General features: G+C 36.4%; 1 protein-coding gene across 7 annotated transcripts in view; it reads right to left on the bottom strand.

The window, feature by feature from the left end:
* Positions 1-26,171, bottom strand: part of LAMA2 (laminin subunit alpha 2) — a 336,534-nt gene that overhangs the window by 59,833 nt on the left and 250,530 nt on the right. For all 7 annotated transcript variants that reach the window (XM_084202390.1, XM_084202391.1, XM_084202392.1 and 4 more), the window contains 8 exons: positions 21,777-21,919; positions 21,144-21,242; positions 16,394-16,505; positions 12,921-13,083; positions 8,348-8,558; positions 6,782-6,898; positions 5,475-5,638; positions 1,939-2,077 (listed from right to left, as the gene is read on the bottom strand). In XM_084202390.1, coding sequence (XP_084058516.1) covers positions 1,939-2,077; positions 5,475-5,638; positions 6,782-6,898; positions 8,348-8,558; positions 12,921-13,083; positions 16,394-16,505; positions 21,144-21,242; positions 21,777-21,919 — 1,148 coding nt within the window. The remainder of the gene's footprint in view (positions 1-1,938; positions 2,078-5,474; positions 5,639-6,781; positions 6,899-8,347; positions 8,559-12,920; positions 13,084-16,393; positions 16,506-21,143; positions 21,243-21,776; positions 21,920-26,171) is intronic.

The raw sequence follows: 26,171 nt of genomic DNA, 5'->3' as shown, positions 1-26,171 counted from the left end.
CAGACAGCCCTGACTGAGGGTACATTCCTGGTCTTGTGCTGAAGCTCAGCTAAAAGGTCTAAAAAGGTCCTTGGCACCTCTAGAAAGGGGGACCTTGATTTACCTGCTTGCCAGTTAAACTCTTCACCTAGGCAGAGCAACCATTCAGCAATCTTTAAATACAAACAAGGAAATAGAATAAAGAAGTGATGACTGCAGTTCACGACTGACATAGTTTTAAAATCTGGCTCAAAACCCTCAAATGATCATTTAAAAAATAACAGCTGAGTCTATTGCTCTGCAGCAATTTGACAGCAAACCATCAATGACCTCTATATCAAGTCAATTACATTTAAAAGGCATCAGCTGCCTCAATTTTCTTCCTCATCAACTAGATCCCCATTTCACATGCACTGCTCATAAAAAAACCAAGTTCCTTCTAATGAATACATGCAAAGGAGATGCTGAAAACATCACCTTAATATTTTCATCTCTTTTCTTGCTACTCATTTGCTTCTATTTACATCATATTGTCCATCTTGACCTCCATCACTTAAATTATCAATCCCCTTTCTCTCTATGCTATAATCACTCAGTGATATACACACTTTTGTCACCATCCCATAATTGCTAGCTTTGTTTCTTGCTCTATGTGTCTTTCCCCCCATTTTTCAATCCCTGAAACAGCTGCCTGTCTCACTCATTCCAAGTTGTGAAAGGGAAAAAAGACATCCCATATTAAATCTTAATAAGAAGAAAAAAACAAAAAAGGCATTCCCCAATTTACTTCTGTGATATAATTAGGCATTCTGGTGAAACAAAGAACTATTTACAGAGAACTAGCCCATACTAATGTGTGAGGTGATTTTTTTTCATCAAGAGAGAAATACAGTAGTTAGTGTTATTCGAAAAACACTGAAAATGTAAACAGCCCACAAATATTAAAATTTTTGTGCAGTGGCTAGTTCACTTCATACCTCTGATGAATACAGACCTTCACAGCATGTGACTGATTTTGCTATTCTCATAATCCATTTGACTGAAGTAGTTCTCTGTAAGCTACCTTTATTCATGTACAAGTGCTGTAACTACAAGTTGTTTCTGCTCATCTACATGTTTCTATATCAAATATAAGTTCTGGCACTCTCATATTATACTGTCACTGCCTCACATTTCTGTATGCATGTGAAGTGCATGCCTGTTGGTCTCTGACCGACTCCCACAAATTAGCCACTAACTACTTTGATATCTGACCTAAAAGATAATTTTGGCTATGCTCAGAATGTTTTCTGCTCACAGTATATAGATCAAAGGCCAAGATCCTCATTGTTACCCAGGGGTGGAGAGCTGACTTCACCTTACAATCCTATTTTTAAAAGTTCTCTTCATTTTCTGTGGAAATTTACATGTGCCACCTCACAGTGAGAATAAGATTTCTCTGCGAAAACTAGTAGAGGTCACAAAGTGAATACAATTTCCACTCCCCTCCTACAATTCTCCCTTTCTATAATTCTGGCCAGGTGCATGCAGTTCATCTGATGTGCAGAGAAGTGCCTCCAAGCATTTTCAGGGAACTAAGAAGAAGAATTAATTAATGTATGGAGTTCTTCATATTTAATGAACATCTAAACTAGCACTATTGAATATCAAATGGCTCCTGACTCAAAGCTGTTGGCTTGAGCCATACACAGGGATCATAAGGTGGAAGATAGAAGGAGGAAGGATAGTAAATAAAATGGGGAACAAAAGTAAGGACCACAAGTTAGGAACAAATAGAGACTGTCTGAAGGTACACGTAGCTGTGATAGAGGCGTGGTTTTCTGATCACAAAAACAAGAATGTTTGATGGCAAAGGCCTTCACATAAAGTTTTAAGATGGCAAAACGTGGATCTGAGTTCAGATGTAGCATATTCCACAAAAAATCTAAACCTTCTTCTCAATTTACTCATTTTCCTTACCTCTTGCATAGCTTCATTTGCAAGAGCTTTGGCTTCCTTGGCAACTCTTTCAGCTTCGTCTGTGGAATCCTTGATGTTAGTATAAGCATTGAAAGCACGTGTGGCATTGAAAGAGAGGTTTTTTGCTTCAGTAAGGATTCTGTTGGGATGAGGAAAGTAAACACACCATTAAACCTGCTGCCAGAGCTCAACAGAACAGAGTATCCTACATTTTGAAACCCAACAGCCTGCATTTCTAAGGCTATTTCTAAGGTGTTTAGAGAGCAATGCTACATTTGAGATTTCAGGAGATCTGGCATCATGTGTTTAATGGAATTCATATTTCATCTAGGCAGAAAGACATAAAGAACAATGTTTGCTAAAAGAGGAAGTTCTATGAGATAAAAATAGATCAGACACTGAGAAAAGATAGCACTGTGCTTAATGCTCTAATACAAGTAACATATCCATCATGTGGGTTTTTAGGCTATGTGCTGAGCCAGGCAACTTGAGGAAACTTGCACTGTATGAAGGATCATCACAGATGTGTTTTAAAGTAGAATGTCTGAAAAATTAATTTCTTTGTCTGGCTGCCAAACACAGAATTTCTAGTTTTGAAGGAGATCTCACAGTCTAAACCAAATCTTAAATATTAATTTTGCTGACCAAAATGGAAAACATAGCAGTAACGCTTCATATTGAATGTGATGTTCAATTTACATGAAATACTCTATTCTGATAGCTATAAATAGATTAAACACAGTTAGTATTTGCTGGTGCAGAGACAGCGTTCAGCTAGGCTCCTTCCTAGGGGAATTTCTAGTCAGCAGGCAGGGGAAGTAACTTTTCTTGCACTCTCTCTGTATGATATATTAAAACAGTTTTTAAAAGAATTGCTGCACCTACAGAATGAGCTTGAAGACAACTATCTCAGTAGCCATTATGACCAATGCCTATGTTGATTTTATTGAATAAAGTGTAAATGGACTAAAATCCCCACTTGAGCTGGATAAGAATGGATCTGAACTTGGATTTTTGCCTCTCTGGGAAATTCTCTAGCCATGCAGGTGTATGGCAATATGAGAGAGACAGAGATTACTCCAGTTGGACCTGTTCCAGCTTGTATAAACTAGTCATTGAGACAGTGTGTGTGTAAGAAAGGAAAAGTCATCCCAGTAATTTATCTGTTCTCTGGAGAACTGTGACAGCTGGGCTCTGATCCTCACATCAATTACTTACTGATTTCTACAAAATGCCACAGAAAAGACAAAGTGGACTGAAGATATAGTCCCTGGATTCAACGTGTAGCTAATAGAGGGAGAGAGATTCCCTTTAGGGTACTGCAGAAACTGCATGACTGAGCTGCCTCTGCATCCTCCTTGGAAAAGCAAATGTCTTTCCTCAACAACAGCTGGACCTTACCAGGCTACTCTAAGTTTCTGTGATGCTCTATTAGACAAATGTGGAGCCCACAATAGCTCCCTAGCAAGTACCTCAAGAACTGCTTAGAAACATGGTTCAAATCCTTTCTGGTTAGGAAAAACCTAAACTGAATTTGCCAAATACCAATGGTGCTTACTCATGAGCAGGCAATTAACCACAAGGAAGAAGCCCATACTAATGCTTCCTTGGACACAGCAGAAATAACAATCTTTTTCTGTATGTTAAGTTCATGAATGGTTCCATGTTCTAACACTCAAGAGAACATCCTCATTGTCAATCAATATATTATTAGAATCCTTAGAGGGTGACTGGAGAGACAGGGCCCTCCTTCTATTTCTCCTGTAAGAAGAAACAGTAATCTACACCAAATTTAGAATTGTCTGAATGACACTCAAGTGCCAATTGTGAAGATAGATACACTTTTTAATTCCTCAAACTGATAGAGACTGTATATGCCTTTAAAGTATAACTATTTATTGTCAGTGCACGAAGTAAACAGCTTTATCCTGATTACACAGCACCATGGTGTTTCTTTGTCCTTTGAAGATATGTATCTGATCACATAAGAAATTTTAACTTTGAACAATCTGCCTTTTGACATAATTTTTAATGTCCTTGATTCTGTGGAGTTTATTCTCTTTTTTTTGAGAAACTGAGGTTGATATCTAGATCAGATATAGGTATGCATGGGGCTGTTATAACATCTTAGACACTACCCTAAGCTCCTTAAGGCCAAGCTGTCACCTACATTAAAACAGAAGCACATACAAACACACATAAAAAGGTCTCTTTTGAATAGTTAAAAAATTATATCTCAAAGCATGTCTTGCTAACATTTGACTAGGAAGCAAAATCTTTTTTGTCTACATTTTTTCTCTTTCTTAGTTCCTTCACAACAACCTTCCAAGTATTCAGATATTTATGTGTGACTAAAGTCACTCATTTTCAAATTCCTTTTTACCCAGGAAACCACAGCTATCATTATTTTACACACACCTTAAAACACGTATTACACTGGGTGTCTACAGTAGTGTAACTACACTGTAAATGAAGCCAGTAATTTTGCAAGTATCAGAGCTAATTTCCTGTCTTTTCCTCAAAATTACAGATGCTGGTAAGAAAAAACTGTGTTAAGCATCTGCTCACAAGTCTTTGGGATGTTCAAGTCTTCACATAGTATCTAAAAGATAGAAGCAGGAAAAAGTAGCATATTCTTGATGTTTAAAAAATAATACTTTTTTTTCATGCAGTGCTTTTATAAAACAATGAAACTCAAGATGGTGCTGGGGACAGGTCCAAGAGGCAGAATATCCATGGTCTCTTTCTGGGTACTACTATTGCAAATTACACTTAGTATTTATGGCTTGATTTCTTAAGTGCATAGAATGCAATAAAACAAAAGACACCCCTCTTTTTTTCCCCAAAAAATCAAAAAAAAACAACAAAACCTTGCTTTATATTCTTTACATGAAGCTATTTTCATGATGAGTTATATAGTATCATTCTTCTAAAAGAGCAGTCATCTATGGCCATATAAATGAAGGGCACTGCATTTCTTATATTTAGGCACGTGATAGTGGTAAACATAAACTGAAGTTTCTGTTCTTGGGTTTAAGCATTTTGGTCCAGGACACCTACTTTTTTAGGAGAGAGTTTTGAAACTGGTAGAGAAATTACTCTCCATCACTAAGAGGGACTTCTGACAGCAAACAATTTAGCACCACAATAATAGTCTCCTACCAAAATGGTCGTCTTAAAAAGGAAAATACTACTTGTTTTTAACAAGTGCACATGAAAATGCGTGGTATGCTCTTTAAGAAGAATTTCTATTTTTTTCACACCATAGCAGTAACCATATGATAAGTTAAACTGTGTTATCAGTGCATCTGAGGGCACTGCTTGCTGTCCATGCAGCCTATAAGAATCACAAGATGTAGGAAACTGCTTACATGGGATCCATAAATTGACTAACTCCATAGTTGTAGACACACCACTGTGTATTTGTATACCTCCAGCGACAGATGTCAAAGAAGAAGAATGCCCTTCAAGTTCTGTGAAGCAATTTTGCAAACCTGCATCATGATTTCAGCATCACCAGTGAATGGCTGCCTTACCCATCCAGCACTGCAGATGACTCATTCAGCTGGCCCGCATGGTTCTCAGCTTGCAACACCTTCTCTGGAAGCATCCTGTCACGAATTTCTTGGGATAAGTCATCTATTTTGTCTTTCAGCTGATCAGACATTGGCTGTATCTTATTTGCAACACCTTCTACATACTGAAAATGGCAAAAGAAAAGCCTTTTAATTTCTGACTGCTAGCATTCTTATCTATACATAAGGGTGTTTCTTCTTTCCATGTGGGCTATTATCTCAACTTACTCATGCATTAAAATTTCAGGGAACTAATACAGAATGTGTAACAGGAATGGTAGGACTGGAAAGCAGAGAGGAGATTAGATAAACAATATTCCAAGAGCTACTTGTCTCTCAAGCTTAGTAGAAGCTTTTCTTTTACAATTAAGGAATTGCATGGTTTAAAGCTTATAAACTGTTCTGGATTTGTTTCCTAAATGCAGACACATGTATAGCTATATTAAATTGTTGCTGGGCTCTACAGTAATAACAATTAAGTGGCAGAAGTTTCAATGTTTGAGGACCCTTTGAGTGGCTACAATGTCTTTTTGCATATTAAAGCTTCTCAGTAAGAACTATGCTTTTTGAAGACTCGCCATTCCTGTTCCAAAAAGCTGTTTCACTGTGTCTCCTTTCCCATTTCTCCAAAGAGCATTTTTCCACTTATTATGGTAAGCTGCAATGCATGCTGGAAATATCTTCAGAACCAATGATACTTCAAGATCTCTTTTTTTTTTTTTTGTAGCTATGACACTGATCTCAAACTCTGTTGATAAAACTTTTAAGGCAGAAGTTTCAAAAACATTATGCAAAGTGAGAGTTCAATCCCCTCCCTGATCTGTGTAGACTTAAAAATTTGTGGCCACAGGCAACAAATTATTTCTAAAGCTTCCTTCTGATATACACACAGTTTTTGTGCAGATAAATCTATACCTAGATTACAGAGTTGCAGTAAGACTGTGAATGGGTCTGTTGTATCTGTAATTCTCGAGATAAAGTTAGTACTACAATCAGAATACCACATTTATAAATGGCAGAGTCCCTAAAACATTATGAGCTAGCTCACAGGTAATCCAATGAATCACTTAAAACTCCAAATAATTAACTTTTATACACCAGACTAGCTTTTCTGCTATACAGCAATGGAAAAAAAGAATTATCTCAAGAAAAATATTTCAATATTGATAAATACAATGAAAAATTAGGTGTTACCTTATTTATCTATTTTGCTTCCAAACTGATGTTTTGTTGTACTAATTCTCTGGTAAGGATGATAAAATACTCACTTCTACAGCTATGCTGATGTCATTTGCAAGTTTACTGGCTTCATCAAGGACATCATTCCCTTCCTGAAGGGTCTTTTCAACATCTTGTCTGCCATCTTCTACAGCTTGCTTCCTTTTCTATAGGATGAGTTCACACAAAGAAAAAAACAAGATGTTTACCAGAACAGTTCAAATGCCAGCACCTCAGTATAAGACTGCATTTTGTCACCATGCCACAATGCCCCTTCTACAACTCTCCAAGCTCTCAGAGCTGAGATGGTGACAAGAATAAAGCACATGTAAAGTATCTTTCCTTTGTCCTCCTATTCCCAGCTGTGTATTGTCCTCCCGCATGGAAAGGTTTTTGTTGCTCTCTAACAAAGGTAATTGGCTGAAGTACTACTGCAAAATGAACCAGAAAGTTACAAATCCTAATTGTTACCCAGATGTGTAAGTTCCTAATTTTGTAAATCACCTCTGACGATGAAGGAAAAATTTATAAATATATTCTGCTGCTTTCATACTTCCATCCACTGGTACTTCAACAACTACTGAATGCAAAATAAAACGTTTGGAGCAACCTAAAGATTTCTGGTTTTCCAACTTGTAAAACTACTGCATATTGTGTGGTTAGGATGGAATTCTAACTAAAGAATTGGCAATTTCCTGTGCAAGACCCATTGAGTATCACAAATTAGTCTGATTGGAGGCCATGGCAGCCTTGTGGGCAGGACTGCTGGAAAGGCACTCTGCTACAGTCATCCAGAGGTAGAACTGAAATAGCAGGTAATTTCTCCAACCTTTATCCATCCACCTTTGGGAAGAAAAGGCACAGAACAGAGAGCACCTAAATTCATCAGATCACTGCATTTCCTTAATTCAAACAAGCGCAGAAATCTCTGCTGAGAAGGGAGGTCTCAGAACTCTAACCTCGTACTGTACTTGAGGTGAAAGCTCACCGAGATACAGAGCTGAAACATTTATCTTCATTAGGGTGACTCTGCTCTTTATGTCTTGGTTAAATGCTTGTTAATGTACAGTATAATATGCTCTTTAAGTCTCTGCAATTTAAATTAAATCACAAGCAGACCCCTCTTCCATGAGAGAGATCATTTATAACAGCTACTAACTACCAAGGATAGAGTTTGATTTATTACTCTGTAATATCCACACACCCCCTTCAGTCTTCTTCCCAGAGGTTGGAGAGGGAGATGAAAGGGTAAGTTTTCTAGAAGCAAATATATGACAGCAAAGATTTTAACAGAACTCCTATTTAAATATTGAGCACATGCTTTGAATTTTACATGACTATTTATACTGGGACGAATTTAATTTCCCACAGAATAATAAATCCAGTGTACCTTCCACAAAGCAGATGGTATTATTTCAATAAAGCAGGGGAGTAATTCTACTTTTAAAAGCCAGTGCACTTCCTCATTCTGAGAAACACGTTCCCTTTAAATTACATTAGATATAGTTAGATTTTTATCATACCTTTTTTTTGGCTTATATTATTGTTTCAGTATTTAATCATGTAAAGGTTAATCAGAATCAAAGTAATCGAGGATAAAACTTGTCAGCACTCACCTCCAGCAGGGTCATATTTTTTTGGTTGACTTCAGATAAACGGTCGGCCTCCCAAATTTTACTTGCAGCTTCTTTTAGCAGATCTTGAGCATCAGCAACTTTGCTGTGATAGTCTGCTAGCTTGTCCTGGACCTCATTTTTGAGAGCCTCATTTTTCTCACTGGGATCACCAAATAATTTCTTCACCTTGTCCAAAAGATCTTCTGCATTCCTGAAATACATTACCACCTATGAAGACACTGAGTTCATATTCCCTACACCAAATAATCTGAATAGTCTCAATAATATGCAAATGAAATTGAAAAACTAAGTCTCAAAGAAAATGAAATTAAATTAAGTCTCAAAGTAATTTTCAAGATGACACATGCTTAATAAAGTGAAAGAACAGCTGTTTCTAAGCCCTTTCTTAAAAGAGGTTTTTAAATTCCACTAAGGTCCTATTTATGAAGCAGAATATATTCAAATATTCTCTGTTGAAGACAATTTTTTTTAAAATTTTTTTTGGTTAATTTCCATTCGTAAGATCTGACTGGCAAAATGAGGTTTTCTGAAACATTTCAACTTGTCTAAAAGATTTCCTTCACTCACATTGATGTGACGTGACACAAAGTGATTTCCTACCTTGAACTGAGGAGGATTTGTAGATATACCCAATTTCAAGCTGTCTTGAAGCAGACAACTGCTTTAGACTAGACAGTCAAAAATCATAAATGCTTTCTGGTGAAATAAAAGAAACAAAACTGGATTCTTGGATTTATGACTTCCAGTAGTCAAAAAATTTTGCTTATCTAAAATACACTCTGGAATATTTTTAATGGATTTTGCTGACCCCAGTTTTAAGGGACTGGAGTACTGTCATCTGCCTCAAATCAGTTTCACCCAAGGCAACACCACTGTGTTAATCCAATGATATCTCAAGGGCAGGAAAAAAAAAAAAAGAGGCACTTCAGACACTTCCAACATGATGCTTTAGAGCTAAGAAAGGTCCTAAGTAAACAGGAATATGTAGGATAGATAATAACTATGGAAGAAATTTATCACTCTTCCACTTAGGACAGATTAAGTTTTTCTTCCTGTTTCATTATGTCAAACTGTGGAAAGCAGTGACTGTATTTTCTGAAAAAACTCTGCAATTTGGCATGCCTGTAGTTCAGTTCCATTAGGAATCTTCTAAAAATAAACATATAAATAAATGCACACCAAAAAGATATAGGCAAGGAGGAAAAGATATGCTGACACTGGACATAATTTAGATGAAGGGTCTGAAGTGGAGCCAAGGGAAGTCAAATTGTTATCTTAGTTTTGGGATTTTCTGAGATGGATTGGAGTTTTTTTTTCCCCATCAATTCTGCCTTTGGTTTTGACGAAAAAAAATATTCACATACTGAATTCACAACTTCTGAGGACAAAATATTTAATCAAAAACTAAATCCCAATATTGACACCCTGTCACAGAAGTGTAGAAAGGAATTCAGGATTTCTCTCATACCTCCTCCATTATTCTTCTATAAGAAGCTCCTGTCTTACACTTCTGGCAAATTTTGTCACCCTCATGACACTGCAGTACTGGAGGAACAGTATGAAACAGATGGATTTTCCTTTTATTCCCTTGCCTCACAGCACAGCTCAAACTACTTATCCATCCAGTAGTCTACCTCAAAACTCTTCCTTGGTGCCCCTAAGATAGCACTTTCATATTGATCTGTTGTGCATTTTCCCTCTGCTCTTTCTAATGAAGTATGAGGCAATCTGTTACACATAATCCCTTGCTTTCGAATTTTTGTTTGACTGGACTGTGCCACATTTCTTGAAATTCTCTCTTGTACACTTAAACTGTGCTACTTTCACTGGAAACCATCCTAGAAAAAGAATAAAACTATACTAAATGTTTTAAGTTTTAGAAGAAGCAATCACAGATCTGGCCTAACACATGGAATGCTGAATGGTCTGGATGCTCAAAATGAGTGCAAGAGAAAAAACAAGATAAGAAACTCAGGATAAAATGATTAAAACCAATCAACTGCATATGAGAATAAAATATGTTAGAATTGCCCTACCAGGAGAAGAAATAAGGATTGTAACATGATGAATAGCATATATAAGGCAATCAACTGTCCAATGTCTCTTCAAAAACAAAACCAGAAATATCAGGAAGCAATGTCAAAACATAGGGGACATATCTTCCACCACTGTAGGGCTAGTTATGCAATTCATGCTCCCAGGAAAGTGGATGACAGAAACTCAGAGAGGTTCAGAAGCCATCAGACAAATAAATTAGTGGAAGAAAAAGTCACACAAAAATCAAGCTACTCAGCATACTAAACAGAAAGAAAGAATTCCGGTTCACAGCATCCCTTGGTAGCAACTCAGTGGCATCTGAGAAAACATGCAGGAATGTTATAAAATAGTGAAATACATACTTCATAAATATTAAAATCATGGCACTTCAGAACTGCAACTGGTGTATTTCTCTATATGCTTTTTAGAGAGAAATCATTGACATTAAGGCAATAAGAGCCTGGATTTGAAAAATTTGAAGGAAAATAAGGGAAAAAAACTGCATATGAAAGAGAAGCTTTGCCATCTATGAGAACGAGAAAACTTTACTTAATTTTTCTTCTTCATTCAAGTTTTTAGAATTCACTGAAAACATAGGAGAGAATCAACAGAATCTTGTCATTCTGTTCTTGGACAAAATTTTGAAAACAAATTTGACAAAAGACAACTCACAAAAGAGTAAGCATGATTAACTACTTCAAACTGATCATGAGGCTTGCAAGGGCCTTACTTTATTCAAAAGTAAATATTTCAAATGGGTCTGTAAAGAATACATACAGGTGTGGAGCATAGTGATCCAAACCCATGCACCTGTACCTCCAGGTTCTAAGAACGATTAATTTTTCTTCATTCTTCTTCCTTGCAGAGTGTATCCTATCCACTATCTCACTACACTATTTAAACAGTTTTATAACATTTTCCTTCAAGAGGCATTTTCAGAAAACAACATCTCTAGGGTCTTTTCCTCCCTATCCTGTAATGCACTGTGACTAATTTTCCTTCTGTTGAGTTGACTGCCAAAATTTCTTGGATCTCAGTGACTGCCTATAAAGAGGTAACCCTATCCTTAAGATAAACCATAAAACTTTATTTGAAATCAATGAATATATTCATGTATCTCTTAGTATAAAGTGTATTCCTATATCGAGAAGTTAAAAACTCACTTTGTACATTCCAGGAAGAATTGAAGAAGGAAAGAAGTTCTGTCCATCAAAAAAAAACCTACTGTATTTTCTACTCTAGCTATTGGGCTAGAGTAGGAAATTATTTCATTGTAGTCTGACAGTTTCATGTTGGCTATAGCATTTGAGGACTAATAACACCTTGTTTGAAAGGCCCTTCTCCAGCCAGTCCTAAATTTGCAGGCAGCACTTTCAAAGGTTCAGCTAATTTTTTCTCATCTCTGCTTTTTACTGGTTTATTTATTGTGTGAGTAGAGAAGGCATAGAAGAGACTCAGTGGAATCAGATGAAAAAGCAATAAAACATTGCTCACAAATAAGTTTGCAATATATTCTTTCTCAAGAGAACAGAAAGCAGAGCTATCAGTTATGGGAAGAAATACTGCACTGGCAGGATTGCCAGAAAATGATCTGGGTAATAAAGTCTAAGATAGGCAGCGCAAATCTGATTCTGCTTGGAATCCTCAGATAATTTTGTATTCCATTTAGGTCTCCTTACAGTATGCACACACCTGATAACTGACATTTTCAGGCCTGCATAACTCTATCCCAGACAGCTTTTTGATCCATCACAACTTCAACAGACCATGTCCTTGCTCAGCTGGATTCCCTGCTAGTTGTTTGCACTGGTGAAGAGCTAAGCAAAGTCTAACTCTGGAAATATGCCTGGTCTTACTCATACAGACGTAACAAACTACCAGAATTTTTAATTTCAAGCCAAGTATTTTTCTCAATCAGGTAAGTTTACAGCATTTGGTATATTGCTTTATAAACAGCTGCCAATATAATTATATATGTACATTTATTTACAGATAATTAAATAACCAAACAGCAGGCTTCTGAACTATGCCACAGAAATTCTGACCTACACCATTCTAAACATGGCTAAATATATTCTTATAATGTCTATTATATTGAACAAACTTTATAATGTGTATTACATTGAACAAACTTTTCAGACAGTTATTATTTTCATTAGACCAACTACTTTTCCAGGGAAAGACCCCAAGCTTTCAGATGACATTTTTAGTACTAAAGCCATTCATCAGGTCTGAAGCAGAAACTAAAAACAAACTGAGAAAAATTAGAATTCAATTAAAAATGTTGCTGGTACCTGTGGAGCAGGGAAATAATTTCCTAGGGATTGCTTTCCACATATGTAATCATTTTCAAAAATGCAAATGCTATATCATCAGATATAAAGTATTAGATTTTGCTTTCTTTCACATTTCTGTAAGCCTCAGCTAGAAAACTTGACTGGCAAACATGACAATTACATTTACAAGAACCAGACGTTGTCACTAGGAGGTTGAAGACTGGGGTCTCTCTACTCACTTTAACTCATCTTGAGCTATTTTTTCTTGCACACTGAGGTCTCTATTTCTCATCTCTATGACCATTCCTTCAGCCTCACTCTGCAGTTCTGGAAGACTCTTCTCCAAAGTCTTGTCTTGAGTTCTGAGTGTCTCATTCAGTTTTACAGCATCTTCTTTTGCAGCTGCAGGGGACCAAAATATATTTATGTAAGGAGCTAGTAATTAGAAACAACAGAGAAACTGTCAACTCTCTCAGCAAATGGAACACAACTTGCACTTGTTATTTCTGCCGTGAAATATAAAGATGGTTAATCCAATGGTCAGTAACAAATGAGAAAATAATATATGCTTCATCAGACCTTTTATTATAGTTCACTTTTCAACACCATAATTAAAGAAGTCTTTATATCCAGGATAATAAATACATTTCTCCTCTCCTCCTCCCCCTGAAAGAAAGAATTTGCACTGAACCTTCAAAACAATCAGAAGACAATTTGCTATATTGCTTGTAGAATTAAGGAGCAGGGAGGACACGCCTAATGAAAATTAGGCTAAAATTACTTATGGAGAACTTCAAAATATGTAATTTTTAACATTCAGACTTAGCAGCGCTAGGAAGAATAAACAATTGTGAAATTTTAGAAAATTAAGCAGAAGAGGAGTGAAAGACACCCACAGATGTCTAAGCCCACTCATGTGTTTAGAAGAAGATACCCAGAAATGGAAAAATGGAAAAAAAAAATTGAAGGTTGGAGCATATGAAGGTTTACTATAAATGTGTTTGGAACAGCCAAATTATTCCACACATGGCATCATACTCAAGGATGGATTAAAAAATCTTTCTGCCATAGCACACCACAACATATTAGAATACCCACTTTCAGAAGCAACTAGGTAATTTATGGCAATCAGTTCCATCTTCAATTTTAAAAAGTACTGCTGCCCTTCCACAGGTACAGAGTTCCCAAGTAACTGACTTCTCTGAAATGGCAACATTCCTGGTCACAGGGGTACTTAAGAGTATTTAAAATTAAATCTTTAATTAAAGACATTAAAATCAGTCTTTCAAACCTCAGTAAATTACTATTTCACCTACACATCGTCCAGATTTAGAGCAAATTATGAAGAAAATTCTAATCTAATGATGTCTTTGATTAGCTGGTGAGAACTGAGATTTGTATCTTTAATAATGAGTGGTTTTGTGAGGTCTGGAAAAAGAGTACACTTTCCTCAAACAGATCATAGATGACTCCTATATGTACTATATTATGTATCATTACTAAGATACCTCAGGCCAGGAATAGGTTTACATAAATTTTTTAAAAATTCTATTAAAAAAATAGTGAATAACCTCCCTGAATATTTACATAAAAGAAAAAATGAATATGTTAGCTAAGCTTTTATTAGGTTCAGAAAAACTTATACCCAGTTTTATCCATCTCTTCTCCTAACCATGTTTTGTTTTGTGTCTTGGTAGAATGAAAATATCAGAGCCCAGTGGTGGTAAAAGGTCTGGGTGCACTGACCTAGACAAAAGCTAAGAACTGCAAAGAAGGAAAATTAGTTACAGCTACTCAGAAGTTCAGAAAGTCAACAATCAGCTCAGTAGAAGTGGATAAGCAGTCAGAGCATGGTCATTAGAACCAATCACTACAAACTTCTCACTTTTAATGAGGAGCTTTGTCAGTGAGGTAAAAGGTAGGAACGAGAAGAACGTAGCTGTGTTATGAATCACATAGAGTGGCATCCAGCTGCAAAAAAAAGTTGTTGGGACATTATTAGGAGAGCTGACATAGGAAAGTTTTACTACTCCTGAAGAGCAAGACACTGAAGAAACCTCATTTCATGCTTTTTACCTGTGGTTCCAAAACACAGATATACTTTTCAGCAGAGGAAGGGAAATTACATGAAGGTGAGTAGGAGATTTGGGAGAACACTCTTTTGTGTGATTCCATCTGGGAAAAAAAGGGGCCAAGGTGGAATATGAGTCTTCTTGCAAATATATCTGGTGTTGGGGGGAGGAGAAGAAGTACTAGGGAATGGAAAAAAATATCTATTTGAGCTAAAGAACAGGGTTTGCTAGGAAACACGAGGATAAAGTGAACATGAATATTTTTTGCTAGAAATGTGAACTATGGCAATTATGAAGAGTGCTAAAACTGCCTCCTATCCAGATCATGTGTATTTGTAGAAATTACTTTGAAGATGAGCTTTAGAAAGTTTTTGATAGTAGGGAAGTGGATGCCTTAACCCACAAGGTCTCTCTCAATCCTTTGTATTTCATGTATTCTTAAAATGTTAACTTGGCCACTAGGCAAACACATTGATTTTAAAGTTTTTGTCTACTTCTAAGATACTGCATAAATTTATTTCACCACCTCAATGTTTTCGAATTCTGTATTTCCTACTGCTAAACCTGCTTGAGGAAATTTTTGTTTGGGCTACAAACACTGGGCCTAAACTTAGTAGAGTCAAAGACTTTGTTTTGCTCATGATCCCAAATTCATCCTGAAATATGAGGAACATGGTCTTTTGTTAAAAAAAATTGTCAAAAATTTGCTCACTTTTTCTTGTTGCTTTTCCCACAATTTTTTCTTACAAGTCCTAAGGATATCCTAAAGTGCTGTTCAGTTCACTTCCAAAGCACATACAGGGAAGTGTTACACAAAAGGCAATATCAAATGTATTTTATAGCACTTGGACAAAAGTGAAAGCTTTCCCTTTCAATGACATAGGCCTTCAGAAGCATAGCTACCAAAACCAGTACTGCAGTGAATATCTGCAGGAGGAAAGAGCTGAAAAGTATTTTTCAAGTAAAAAAAAAATCCATATTTGCCAATTATTTTAATATTTTCAGCCAGTATCTTATTTAATAGCTGTATGAAATATATAGGTCTTGCTTCTGAAGACCATCTAGAATTTACTTTTATCATAAGTATTTACTGCAGTGTAAGTGCAGTGAATCAGTCTGCGGAAGGCAGAGCGTTGACTTTGGCTCCATGCTTAGGTAGGGTTAGGAGTCACCTGCAAATTCCAAGCAGCAGATGTTCATTAACAACAAGAAGTAAGTGCATTTTTGAAGTAAAGCTGGTGAATTAAGATGAACTGTTAATGTAGCAAGTGCTAAAATTACATCAAACTTTTTTACCAATGCATATTTTTAACTGCCTTGAAAATAAACAAAAGCTAAGCCCTGTTTGTTACTTCATCATAACAGCTCCTCAGATAACTGCAAAAATCCTGAAGGAACATGCTCAGTTTTCTTCTAGTCTTTGTTCATAAATACCAATACACTAAGCGTTTATATAAACTCTATACACAGATTTGAAGAAAAATTTGAGGACATTTTACTGCCTTTTCTTCACTCAGCATTTTAAGCACATGACATTTCTCAGCAAGTAAAGTCTTCCTCACTATCTCTCAGACCCTCTTCCCCTACCATCCTCCAGTTTTCTTGAGGAACAACTCAAGTATTTTAATTTTTTCCAATACCTTCAGCAGCTTGGAGAATGCCTTTGACGAACTGTCCAAGAGATTTCGCTCTGTCATTAGTCCTCTCGGCATCCTGCCTGGTCTGCTCTCCATCTGCTGTCACCTTGGTAGCCTGGTGATACAAATTCAGGGAAAATAAAATTAATGAACAGGCCAAGGCTGCACTATGTTATATTCCTACAGGCTGAATACATGTACAAAATTTCCTTCAGGCCAGAGGCAATCAATGAATTATTGATCAGATGCATGGGAAATGAAATGCTCTGTTCAAGTACACAATTAAATTTTATTACCTTTTCCTTTAAATGGAAATTGCAAGGCTTTATTTTTAAGTTCTTAGAAACCCTACTTCTGTGCAGCAGCACATCAATGGAGACAGGATGAAATTATCCACTGACTAACAATATCTTTACTTAAAGAAATGCTGTTTGGAACCTTTTAATAGATTCTTCAGGGAATACTTTCCATAGCTTCACAATTGTGTACTTTTCGATTGACAAAGTGCAGCAGGTATTGTGACCTCTTTGCTCCTTCCCTGGAGGTGTTCTCAAAGAGGCAGTTCATTCCAACAAGCAAGAAGAACTTTAAATCAATACATTAATTTGACCAAGAAAGAGAGAGAAAAATAAAGAGTAGTTTTATTCAGCTCTAATGCTTGAAGTTGTTAGTTTATAACATATTGGAGTGCTCAGTAAAATTTAAGCTTTCTGTTACTAAATGCTTTATAATTGTACTAAATTACAGCAGCAGCAGAAAGGGAGACATCTGCTGCAGACCTGAAAAACATGCCAAGGAAAGGAATCATCTTAGGACATTCTATGTAGCTCTTGAAGTCCCTCTTTAAAAATGGACCCTTTTCTATTGAAAAGAAGTGAAATGTTTCAGGACACAAAGCTTGTTGAGTTGTACTGCAAAGAAAAAAAAAAAGCAACCAAAAAAACCCCCCCAAAAAACAAACCACCAAAACCAAACCCCACCCCCCCAACAAATAAAACAATACAACCCTAGTTTTTTTCTTTCGGCCTTACATTCCCAAAAAAATTTTGAAAGAAGGCATTATGAATTTCCCAGTCTCTGTGAAATGGCTAGAAGGTCAATAATTCAAAATGAGCTTAGGTTTTGCCTGACTTGAACTGCACAAATTGTTTCTCCCTTACAAAAACCCCACACTTCTCAGTAATAGTCAGAGAAATAGTAGCACTTAAACACATTTATTTTTGCCTGATTGGCTTCTAGATGGCAGCCCTCAAGGTACTTTACATCTGGGTTCCTGAAATAAAATCCCTGGCATTATCATTCCACTTACAATTTTGGGCTACTTCAGAGTAGTTACACTGAAAGTAATTTACGCTGAAAGTAATTTATATGAAAACGTTTCAGGTAAACAGAAATATACAGGAAGAACTAAGAACCCATACAGACTGGGGGGAGTTTGTTCTATTCCATCCCTCTATTACTAGAACATGTCTTTTCACACTTACACAGCTTTAATCATACTATTGGTTACTTCCTCTAAGATTTACAAACCCTTTTAACCTGCCTGGACACAGAACTAAGATATTGCTACAGTGAGCTGTAGGAGGCATTTGGGTTAGAAAAAAGGCAAAAAATTCCAAATGGTCTTGATGGATCATTGCTCTAACTCTCCTTGGCATTTCTGATGTCATTTAATTCTTCATGCAATTGAGAAAAACTTATTTATTTTCAAACCCTCCAGAAGAAGCTTTTTATTCTTGGAGTTTTATTTGTTTGGAATATTCACATTCAGTTTTATTATACTCTATAATATTTCTAGTCCTTTGCTAGAAATGGTGTTTTATAACTTACATATTCCTTTCTTAGTTTTGATTACTTTTTTCACATTCATGCTAATTCAAATTGACCACTTTAACCTCTCTATTTATGACTGAATAGCATGTACCACATTTTTCTGAAAATTAATCTGCCACTGAACAATTTTCATTTCCTTTCAGTGACAGCTCTCTTTAGTACTTAAATTCCATTCAGGTCCACTGAAGGCCTTCTGTATTTTGACAGAATTTCCTTTACTGAAAAATAGGCTTTTGCTTCACTATCTAGTCCAGCTTTAATTCTGGAAACCATACTAAATAGCAAACATCCTTCATACTGTAGCTGGCCATTCCATGGCTAATCAAATGTTTTAATTTGTTAATAAGGTCCTAGCAATTTTCTACATATCCAATTTACTACAGCTCACCATTTCTATAAGGTCAGTTTTCAGCATCTTCTAAGAGTTTAAACAGGCCCCTTGCTGTGGGAGCAATAAGGACCCAGAGCAAGGGTTTGGAAAGATTCTTGTAGAAGTTATTTGGACACAAATAAAACTTTTTGGCACAAAGGAGATCCCAACCATAGAAATCAGTAAAGAAAGTATTTGAGATGAGTGAACATGCTTTGGTCATGTCCACAGATTATATTTAGTGATGGAGAATCCATGAAAGGCTTTGCTCCAGTCTGGAGTAGCCACTTAGCAATTTAAACTATAAGCAAATATTAGCAACTATGCACACTTTTTTTGTTTTGGTTTTGTTTCCATATTTATTTTATCTGAGGACTTAATCAAGCCTTAAAGAACTCCTCTAGATAGCATCTGGAGGGTGTCCTACAGGAATTTCTCTAGTTGGTGAGCTGCAGACCATAGAAGGAGGTGTAAACACAGACATGTACAGATGGAAGTTCTTAGCTCCAAATATTACCAGCTATTGCAAACTAAGTTGCTTCTGCTACTACTTCCAGAAATTTTCAAGTTAGAGAAATTCAGTACTTTGGGAGAAAGGCAAAAGTTTACAAAGACAAAAGAATCATTTAAAATCAAGATGAGTGATTCTGATCCCTGTCTTTCTTGAACACTCTGAAGGTACCTAATTAGAAGGCAAGTGGGGGTTTTGATGAAATACAGTGAACTGAAAGTAACTGAAGATATCAGGCCTTCCTCTGATGGTAGGTGTGGGAATATGCATGCAAACATGTGAACATAGCGCAAGAAAGACATTAGGATCTTTTATATGGCACAGTAAAGGAAGCATAGAACAATGTAAAAGAAGGGAAATGAGTGCTGCACTGAAGTAAGAGATCATTGCTTGAAAAGAGACCACATGGAAGCAAAATCTCTGAAAGTTTTGTAGTGATTAAATAGTATTGTCTTCTGTATTTTATCTTAAAATACTTAGAATGTTTTTTCATGGAAATAGATTCCTCACCAATCCTCACCAGCTTTTTTCTTCACCAGTACTGTTTCACTTTGAAAATATAGTGAACCTGCAAATCAGATACAGGGAAAAACTTTGGTATCTATGGTGGTACTCTGTTCTCCAAGCGCCAGTGACAGTTATCAGCTGTATCTTCATTTGGAAATGAGCCTTGAACACACAACACCTGGGCTCATGCTTCTTTTTGGAACACTATTCTTATTTACAAATACAAAAGGAGAAAGGTAGGACCTGCCACCAGTTTCCAGTCCCGAAATTTAAAAAAACACCAAAACCCAAAAAACTACCCCAAGGTGCTCCAAGTAACTCTGTCAGGATAACTAGAAATCATAAGGCTACTTAGTCTTCACAATGATGAAAACCTGCAAAAAGGGAGTGGTGATAATGTGGCCACCACAATAAAACTCCCCTAAGATCACACTTTTGATTTGTTTTTCCTTCCAAGAGTTGTCTACAGAAAGTCAGAATCTGCATTATTTTAGGTCATCTCTATTGGGGAAATTGGAAAAGAATATTAAAAAGAGCAACTTTACAAGAGGAAAAAAACTGTCTTAGCCTAAGATTGAGAAATACTAATAAAAGAAATATAATCTTCTCTGCTTGTAGAGCTGACGTGGGTTAAAATTCCAGCTAGACTTAAAACTACTGCAGTTGCTTCTAACAGAAAATTAAAAGATCAAACAGAAGTGGAAAAGCAAGCTTTCTCACAATGTCAGCACAAACAGTTAGATACTGGTGTATGCACACACATGGGGATGCCTACATATGCAAACACACTTCATATGCTTTCTTACACACTACCCATTTCAAAATTGCATAAAAACCACACAAGGAAAACAGTTTCTCTGAGAATTTTAGTTCCTTCAGCCATGTACAATTTAGAGACATGATGCTAAAACTGCCTGGATTTTATGTGATTCTCTGCAGTGTATATTGATCAGTACAGTACTCCATAACTTTCTTATTTGGTTCTTTCAACTCACAATCATGACTTTTGGTAGTTCTTCACATCAATGTACTTTGGACAGCTTTATTTATACTGAGGCTGGTTCCTTTCCCTATTTTTTCTCCACTAGGTGGCACAATTTATATTATTTTCTTAGACGTTGTCTTTACTGACCAAAATGAGGTCTATTTTGAAATAAAACTTTTGTAATAGAGTACATAGCACATCTATTTAAACCCAGAAGTTGCTAACTATGCTCATAAATGAAATCTAGAAGACATACATTTAACTAAAATTGCACACCTCTTTAGTGTCAGTTTTCCAGATAAGATCATTCTTGGGTCATCTGTATGGAAGCGAAAAAAGCTTTCTTACTTTATTAGGAAGTTTTGTGGAAAATATGTGTCAATATATTGGCCCATAAAAAGAGAGGAGTTCCTGTCATTTTAGACACTGAGACTGAGAAGTATCTTATAATTCATCTATTCATTCATGTTTAATGCATATTCAGAAGATTTCTGTCATTATGCAGCCTCAACCAAACCCATAGACCTCAATGTGATCACAGACATACTCTTGTCAGTAGTTCATCCATTTCTGTCACCAAGGTATCCAGGTTTTCTCGTGCTAACTGAAGAAATCTCTCTGGTGCTCTCTGAGGTGAAAGCAAATGCTGTTGGGAAAGAGATGGAAGAGTGAAAAATCTGTATGTGATGGATGTCAGTGCTTCCAAATATTGAAGAGAAGAAGCATCAAACATTTCATTACAATATGCAATCCCTTTTGTCAATGACTCATGTCACATTCATCCAACAGGCTTTTCTCAGGAATCTTGACAACTTTACATAACTTGTAAGTATGGTAGGGAACATACAATATGTAAAACACATAACCATTTTATAGACCATCAGCATGAAAACTATTTTATTTGTATGCAATATTGCTTTTCTACGCCTGAAGTATAACTCCCTGCACATATGTCCAGAAATTACTGCTGCAAGATTTATTTATTAAAGTAAATAAGTATTAAAGTTATTTATAAAATAAATAACTGTAATACTGATTTATCAACCAAAGCAAGCCTGAAATAATTAAATCTTGAAATTTTCTTCTTCCCTGAATCTACTCACACCTGTGAGGTTGAACAGAATCACATATATTTGTACTGAAGCTCTGATATTTATGTATGTGAATACTGCCAACATACCTTTAATTCCTGTGTCATGTTCTCAAAACCATGTAACATTTTATATGGAGCAGGCAGTGGACCACTAAGGTTTACACTCAGGATCATCTGGTTTAGCCGATCCAGGTCGTTGAGAAGGAGTCCTGTGCATTCATCATCACAAGCTGGGGGAAGAACAACAAAGCTGCTAATAAACATTTCTTCCTGCTAAACGTTTAAGACATTTGTTTTAGATATTGTATGGCACACATGCAATTCTGGGGGAGGTAACACTGATTACATACACATTACCCCCAATGTGTCGCGTGAGAAGAAATGGAAACAACAACTAGGGAATAGGAAAGACATTATTGCTTAGGATTTAGTCATGGACAGTTTAATATAAAACACAAAGATCAAAATTGATAGGCTTACCTCACTAAAAGAGGAAATAATGTTGTCCACTGTGGACTAGCCAATATAAAATATTAAATTATATAGGTAATTTGGATGAAGTTTGAGAAAAGCAGGGCAATTTGGAGATCAGATGGGCAATTTAGAGAATCTAAGGAGCTCTGTAAGAAACACAATATGCTTAAGGATTTGAGTGCAAGAAGAAAACTTAAAAATCTCCATATAACAGCATGGTCAAGCATACTAAACCTGTAATGCAGACAGCTGAAAGCATCCAGGTAAAAATACTGATAGCTTTCTTTTAAAAATGCTTTTCCCTACCTCTTTTCATTAACCAGCTTATAAGCTTTTCATGTATGCTTCTTTTCTCACAAATATCCTTCAGGATGAAAAATATTGTTGTGTGCTGCATATATCAAAAGAAGTTTGCATTTCCTCCCTCCCTTACTTTCGATTAACTATCACAAGAAATTCTCATCTTGTATCATTTATGCAGCAGACAGGAGAATTCTTCATCCTTTAGAACAGAGTTGTGGGAATACCTTTCTGCTTCTCTGCATAAAGAGCTAGCAAACCCAAACATCTCAGGAGATGAAGCAAACTGTGGCACAATGAATTCACTGGTGATGTTAAGAGATATGGAGAGTTGTACCTAAAATTTTACAAGCGTGTAATTATTTGTTTCAGCAAAGCTAGGCAGTTTAATACCTAAAAAACCCCACTAAGCAAAGTGCATGTTTTTGTAGAAAAGAGAAGTAATTTTCAAAAGAGAATTGCTTCTTTTTTTCCTGAAATCTGTTCTTCATGTAGATTAAATCTTTTCTGTTCATTAAAGTTTTCATAGTTACCTAAACATGGTTATTACTCTTTTGACTGTTCAATATACTAAAGACAAAGAGTAGAGTCAAATACTGAAGAAAAAAAGGTAAACTATTTCAATACACCATGAAACTCAAGTGGGGACTGAAAAGGAGACAAGGTAGATGCTGGATTATTGTAGTAAGAAGTGGGCGCAGAAGGCTAGATACTACTGTTATTTTAAGACTTCCTTTTGCATTTTCATTGCTTCCATTTGCAGACTCTTTCCTCCTATTTCACAGTATTTTGTTACATAAACTGAACTGCACTGGTACTGCAGTCAATAACTGTGGGCATGATACATTCTGATTTATGTTCCTACATGAAATTTTACCTCCCCCCAACTTATTATCATCCCTGCTCTTGCCATCTGTGTGCTTGCCTTGAGAAGCCTGAGAGAATTCAAGGAAAAGCAGGTTTTACAGCAAATAATGTTTTATATAACAAACACCTGTTCTGCAGATGATGAAGAAGGTAAGGAGACCTGATAATCATTTTCCAAGATGAAAATAAGTGATCTTGAACCTGAAAAGAGTTGGCCTTTATAGTTTAGTTTTTGCTGTGGTTTTTTTTTTTTTCCCACATACTATTTCACTCATGAAACAAGTGAAATCTATTCACCTTCAAAATTTTCCTAGTGGTTGCTAATAAATTGCTAAAAATTTGTTATGTGTCAAAGACAAACTCAATTCACACCAATAAGAAAGAAATGAACAGCCCAAGAAGAGATGAAGTATTCACAATGAGTGGGCAATCAATAAGTGAATGTTCAGTATAAATTAACACCTCTTGCGAAATAATCAGGTTGAAAAGAGGAACTGCATCGAATGAGACCACAGCTGACTAGATGAGACAGGACTGAGCTACTCCAGTATGCAGTCTGTAATGTACTGTAGCTATGGGAAATATTTCAAGAGCATTATTATATTTTGCAAGACTAAATACTTCTGTGTCTATCTATAAAGCTGTCAGGATACATTTTTGTCTAATATTAACAAATACAGCACTAAATTCAGATCATTACAGCAGTGCAAGCATGACAGAGGCAAATCATGCAATCAATATTACAATAGCTCAACAAGCAATTAATGCAAATTACTGCATTTTCCATTTTCACCACACTTTTCCATGCACACTAAGTCTCTAAGGATTTTGACTTACCTCTTGTGAGAAACATGCCCAAAGTACGCATGCTAAAAGAAATTCTTTTAAGTTTATTCCATCTTACGAAGAAACATAATGTGTAATAAAAGAAACGCATGTGAGTCACAGTGTGTTCCTTCAATTGAGTGATTATCTGACACAATTTTGCTTCAATACATTCATTTCTGTGAAGATTCAGAAGACTGTGTTATGACTAGGAAATTTTTTGTCTAAGGGCAGCCATGCAATCTCTGATGGGAAGTGGTATCCTATGATAGTCAGTGACTCTTCAGTGTCAGCTTCCTGTTGTTTCAAACAAAGAGCTGAACTACTGTTAGCTCAATAATCTGTTGGCTATTACCTAATTTTTCCCATTTTGGCACTAGTCTCACACCAAATAATAAAACAGCCTTTCTGTGCCTTCCAAAACCGAGCCCAGTAGAGACCTGAAAGCTTTATCTTCCTTGCCACTGCTGCTGGCTTAATGCAGCTTACATGATCAATACGTCTCCAAAATATGGGAAAATTCATACCCAGATCAGGATCTAAAACACCTACTAAGGTTTATTTCTGATTTTTATTATCTAGAAATCCTCATCTGCTGGTTCTGATACATACCAGCAGTAGCTGAGCTTAAAGATTGCTTGAGCTGGGTGAGAAACTGGAATGTGGATCTAAACTCAAGAGGAGCTCATTTTCTCACAAAAATGGAGAATGATAGCTTATCAGCTTCTAGACCAAGCAGGGATGGCCGAATTGAGCCCATGCAGCCCGAGAAGCAGTTGAGATGTAAATTCATTTTTACAGCTGAGACACATGGGCACACAGCAAAACTCAGAACACCGAAGAAGCTAGTCCAAGGCTTCACAGATGTAGTGTGACACACATTCTTCTCAGCTCACTCTGTAAAGGCTCCTGGCTCCTGCTGAATTAAGCACTGTGTACACAGATTCTACGAGATCTACCTCTGACAGAGCACCTCTGTTCTGAATTCCATGATATCTGCCTAGGCAGATATCGTGGAGCTCCTCACTGTTTTGAATGGAAAACTTTAATTCTGCCAGGACTGGTGGCTGGGAGCTCCCTTGTTCTTCTTGGTTTAGGGCTGTGATGAAGCAGAGATTGGCAGCTGGGAAAGAAAAAATCCTTCTCATTGCAAGCACCAGTCTTGAGTGCAAATACTTAAATGCCCAATACCTGGTATTAAAGGAATCTCATGATATAATTTTCTTCTTCTGCCACTATTGAATATTTAAATACATAAAGATGAAAGTTTGTTGACTGCAGCAAGGCTGAGGACCTTTTTCATTTTTTCACCCCAGAAGACTGAGTTAGGGAAAAATTTTTAACAATGAAATATCTCCTTGATCTCCCTGTGTCATGATTGCTTCCTGTTCAGTCACATCAACTGCTTTACATTTAGGCTTTTGCTTGACCCCAAGGAACAATTGTGACAGGCGCACACATCCAAGGAAAGGTTTTGTAGTTTGTGTTGCAACACAGCTCAAAACATAGAAGACCTTTTTTTTGAAGTCTCCATTGTAGTTATGACAGATACCCTGAAAGCATTCAGAAGGTGAGCTCTGACTTGCCATATAGTATATAGAGCCAAACAACAATAAAGCCTTGAAGTTCTCACCAGGATTGTTTTGTTCCATAAATATGGCACAGCAGTGAGCAGAGTCACTGCTCCCATAACACTGCCATCTAGCCTTCCTCATTTCATGTACTACAAACTCTACAACTGAAGTGCAATGCCACAAGGTATAACAAAAAATACACAAGAGGATTACTATTTCTAAGAAAATGCATGATTGCTACAGGCTTGATTCAAAATCTGAGAGAAAATTTGGGAGAACTTTTGTCATACTTGACAGTATACAAAGATGCTGGCAGCATTATTAAAATTAGTTTCCAACCATCACTATTTATTCTTTGGGTACTGGCTTTTTCAAAAGAGAAGGGAAAGTGAACCTACAAAGTTAATTGCTTGAGTCCAAAAATTCTAAGAAAATATTAATC

The sequence above is a fragment of the Fringilla coelebs genome (genome assembly GCF_963513975.1).
Source record: "Fringilla coelebs genome assembly, chromosome: 3".
Lineage (NCBI taxonomy): Eukaryota > Metazoa > Chordata > Aves > Passeriformes > Fringillidae > Fringilla > Fringilla coelebs.
This window is presented reverse-complemented; position numbering and strand designations above follow the sequence as displayed.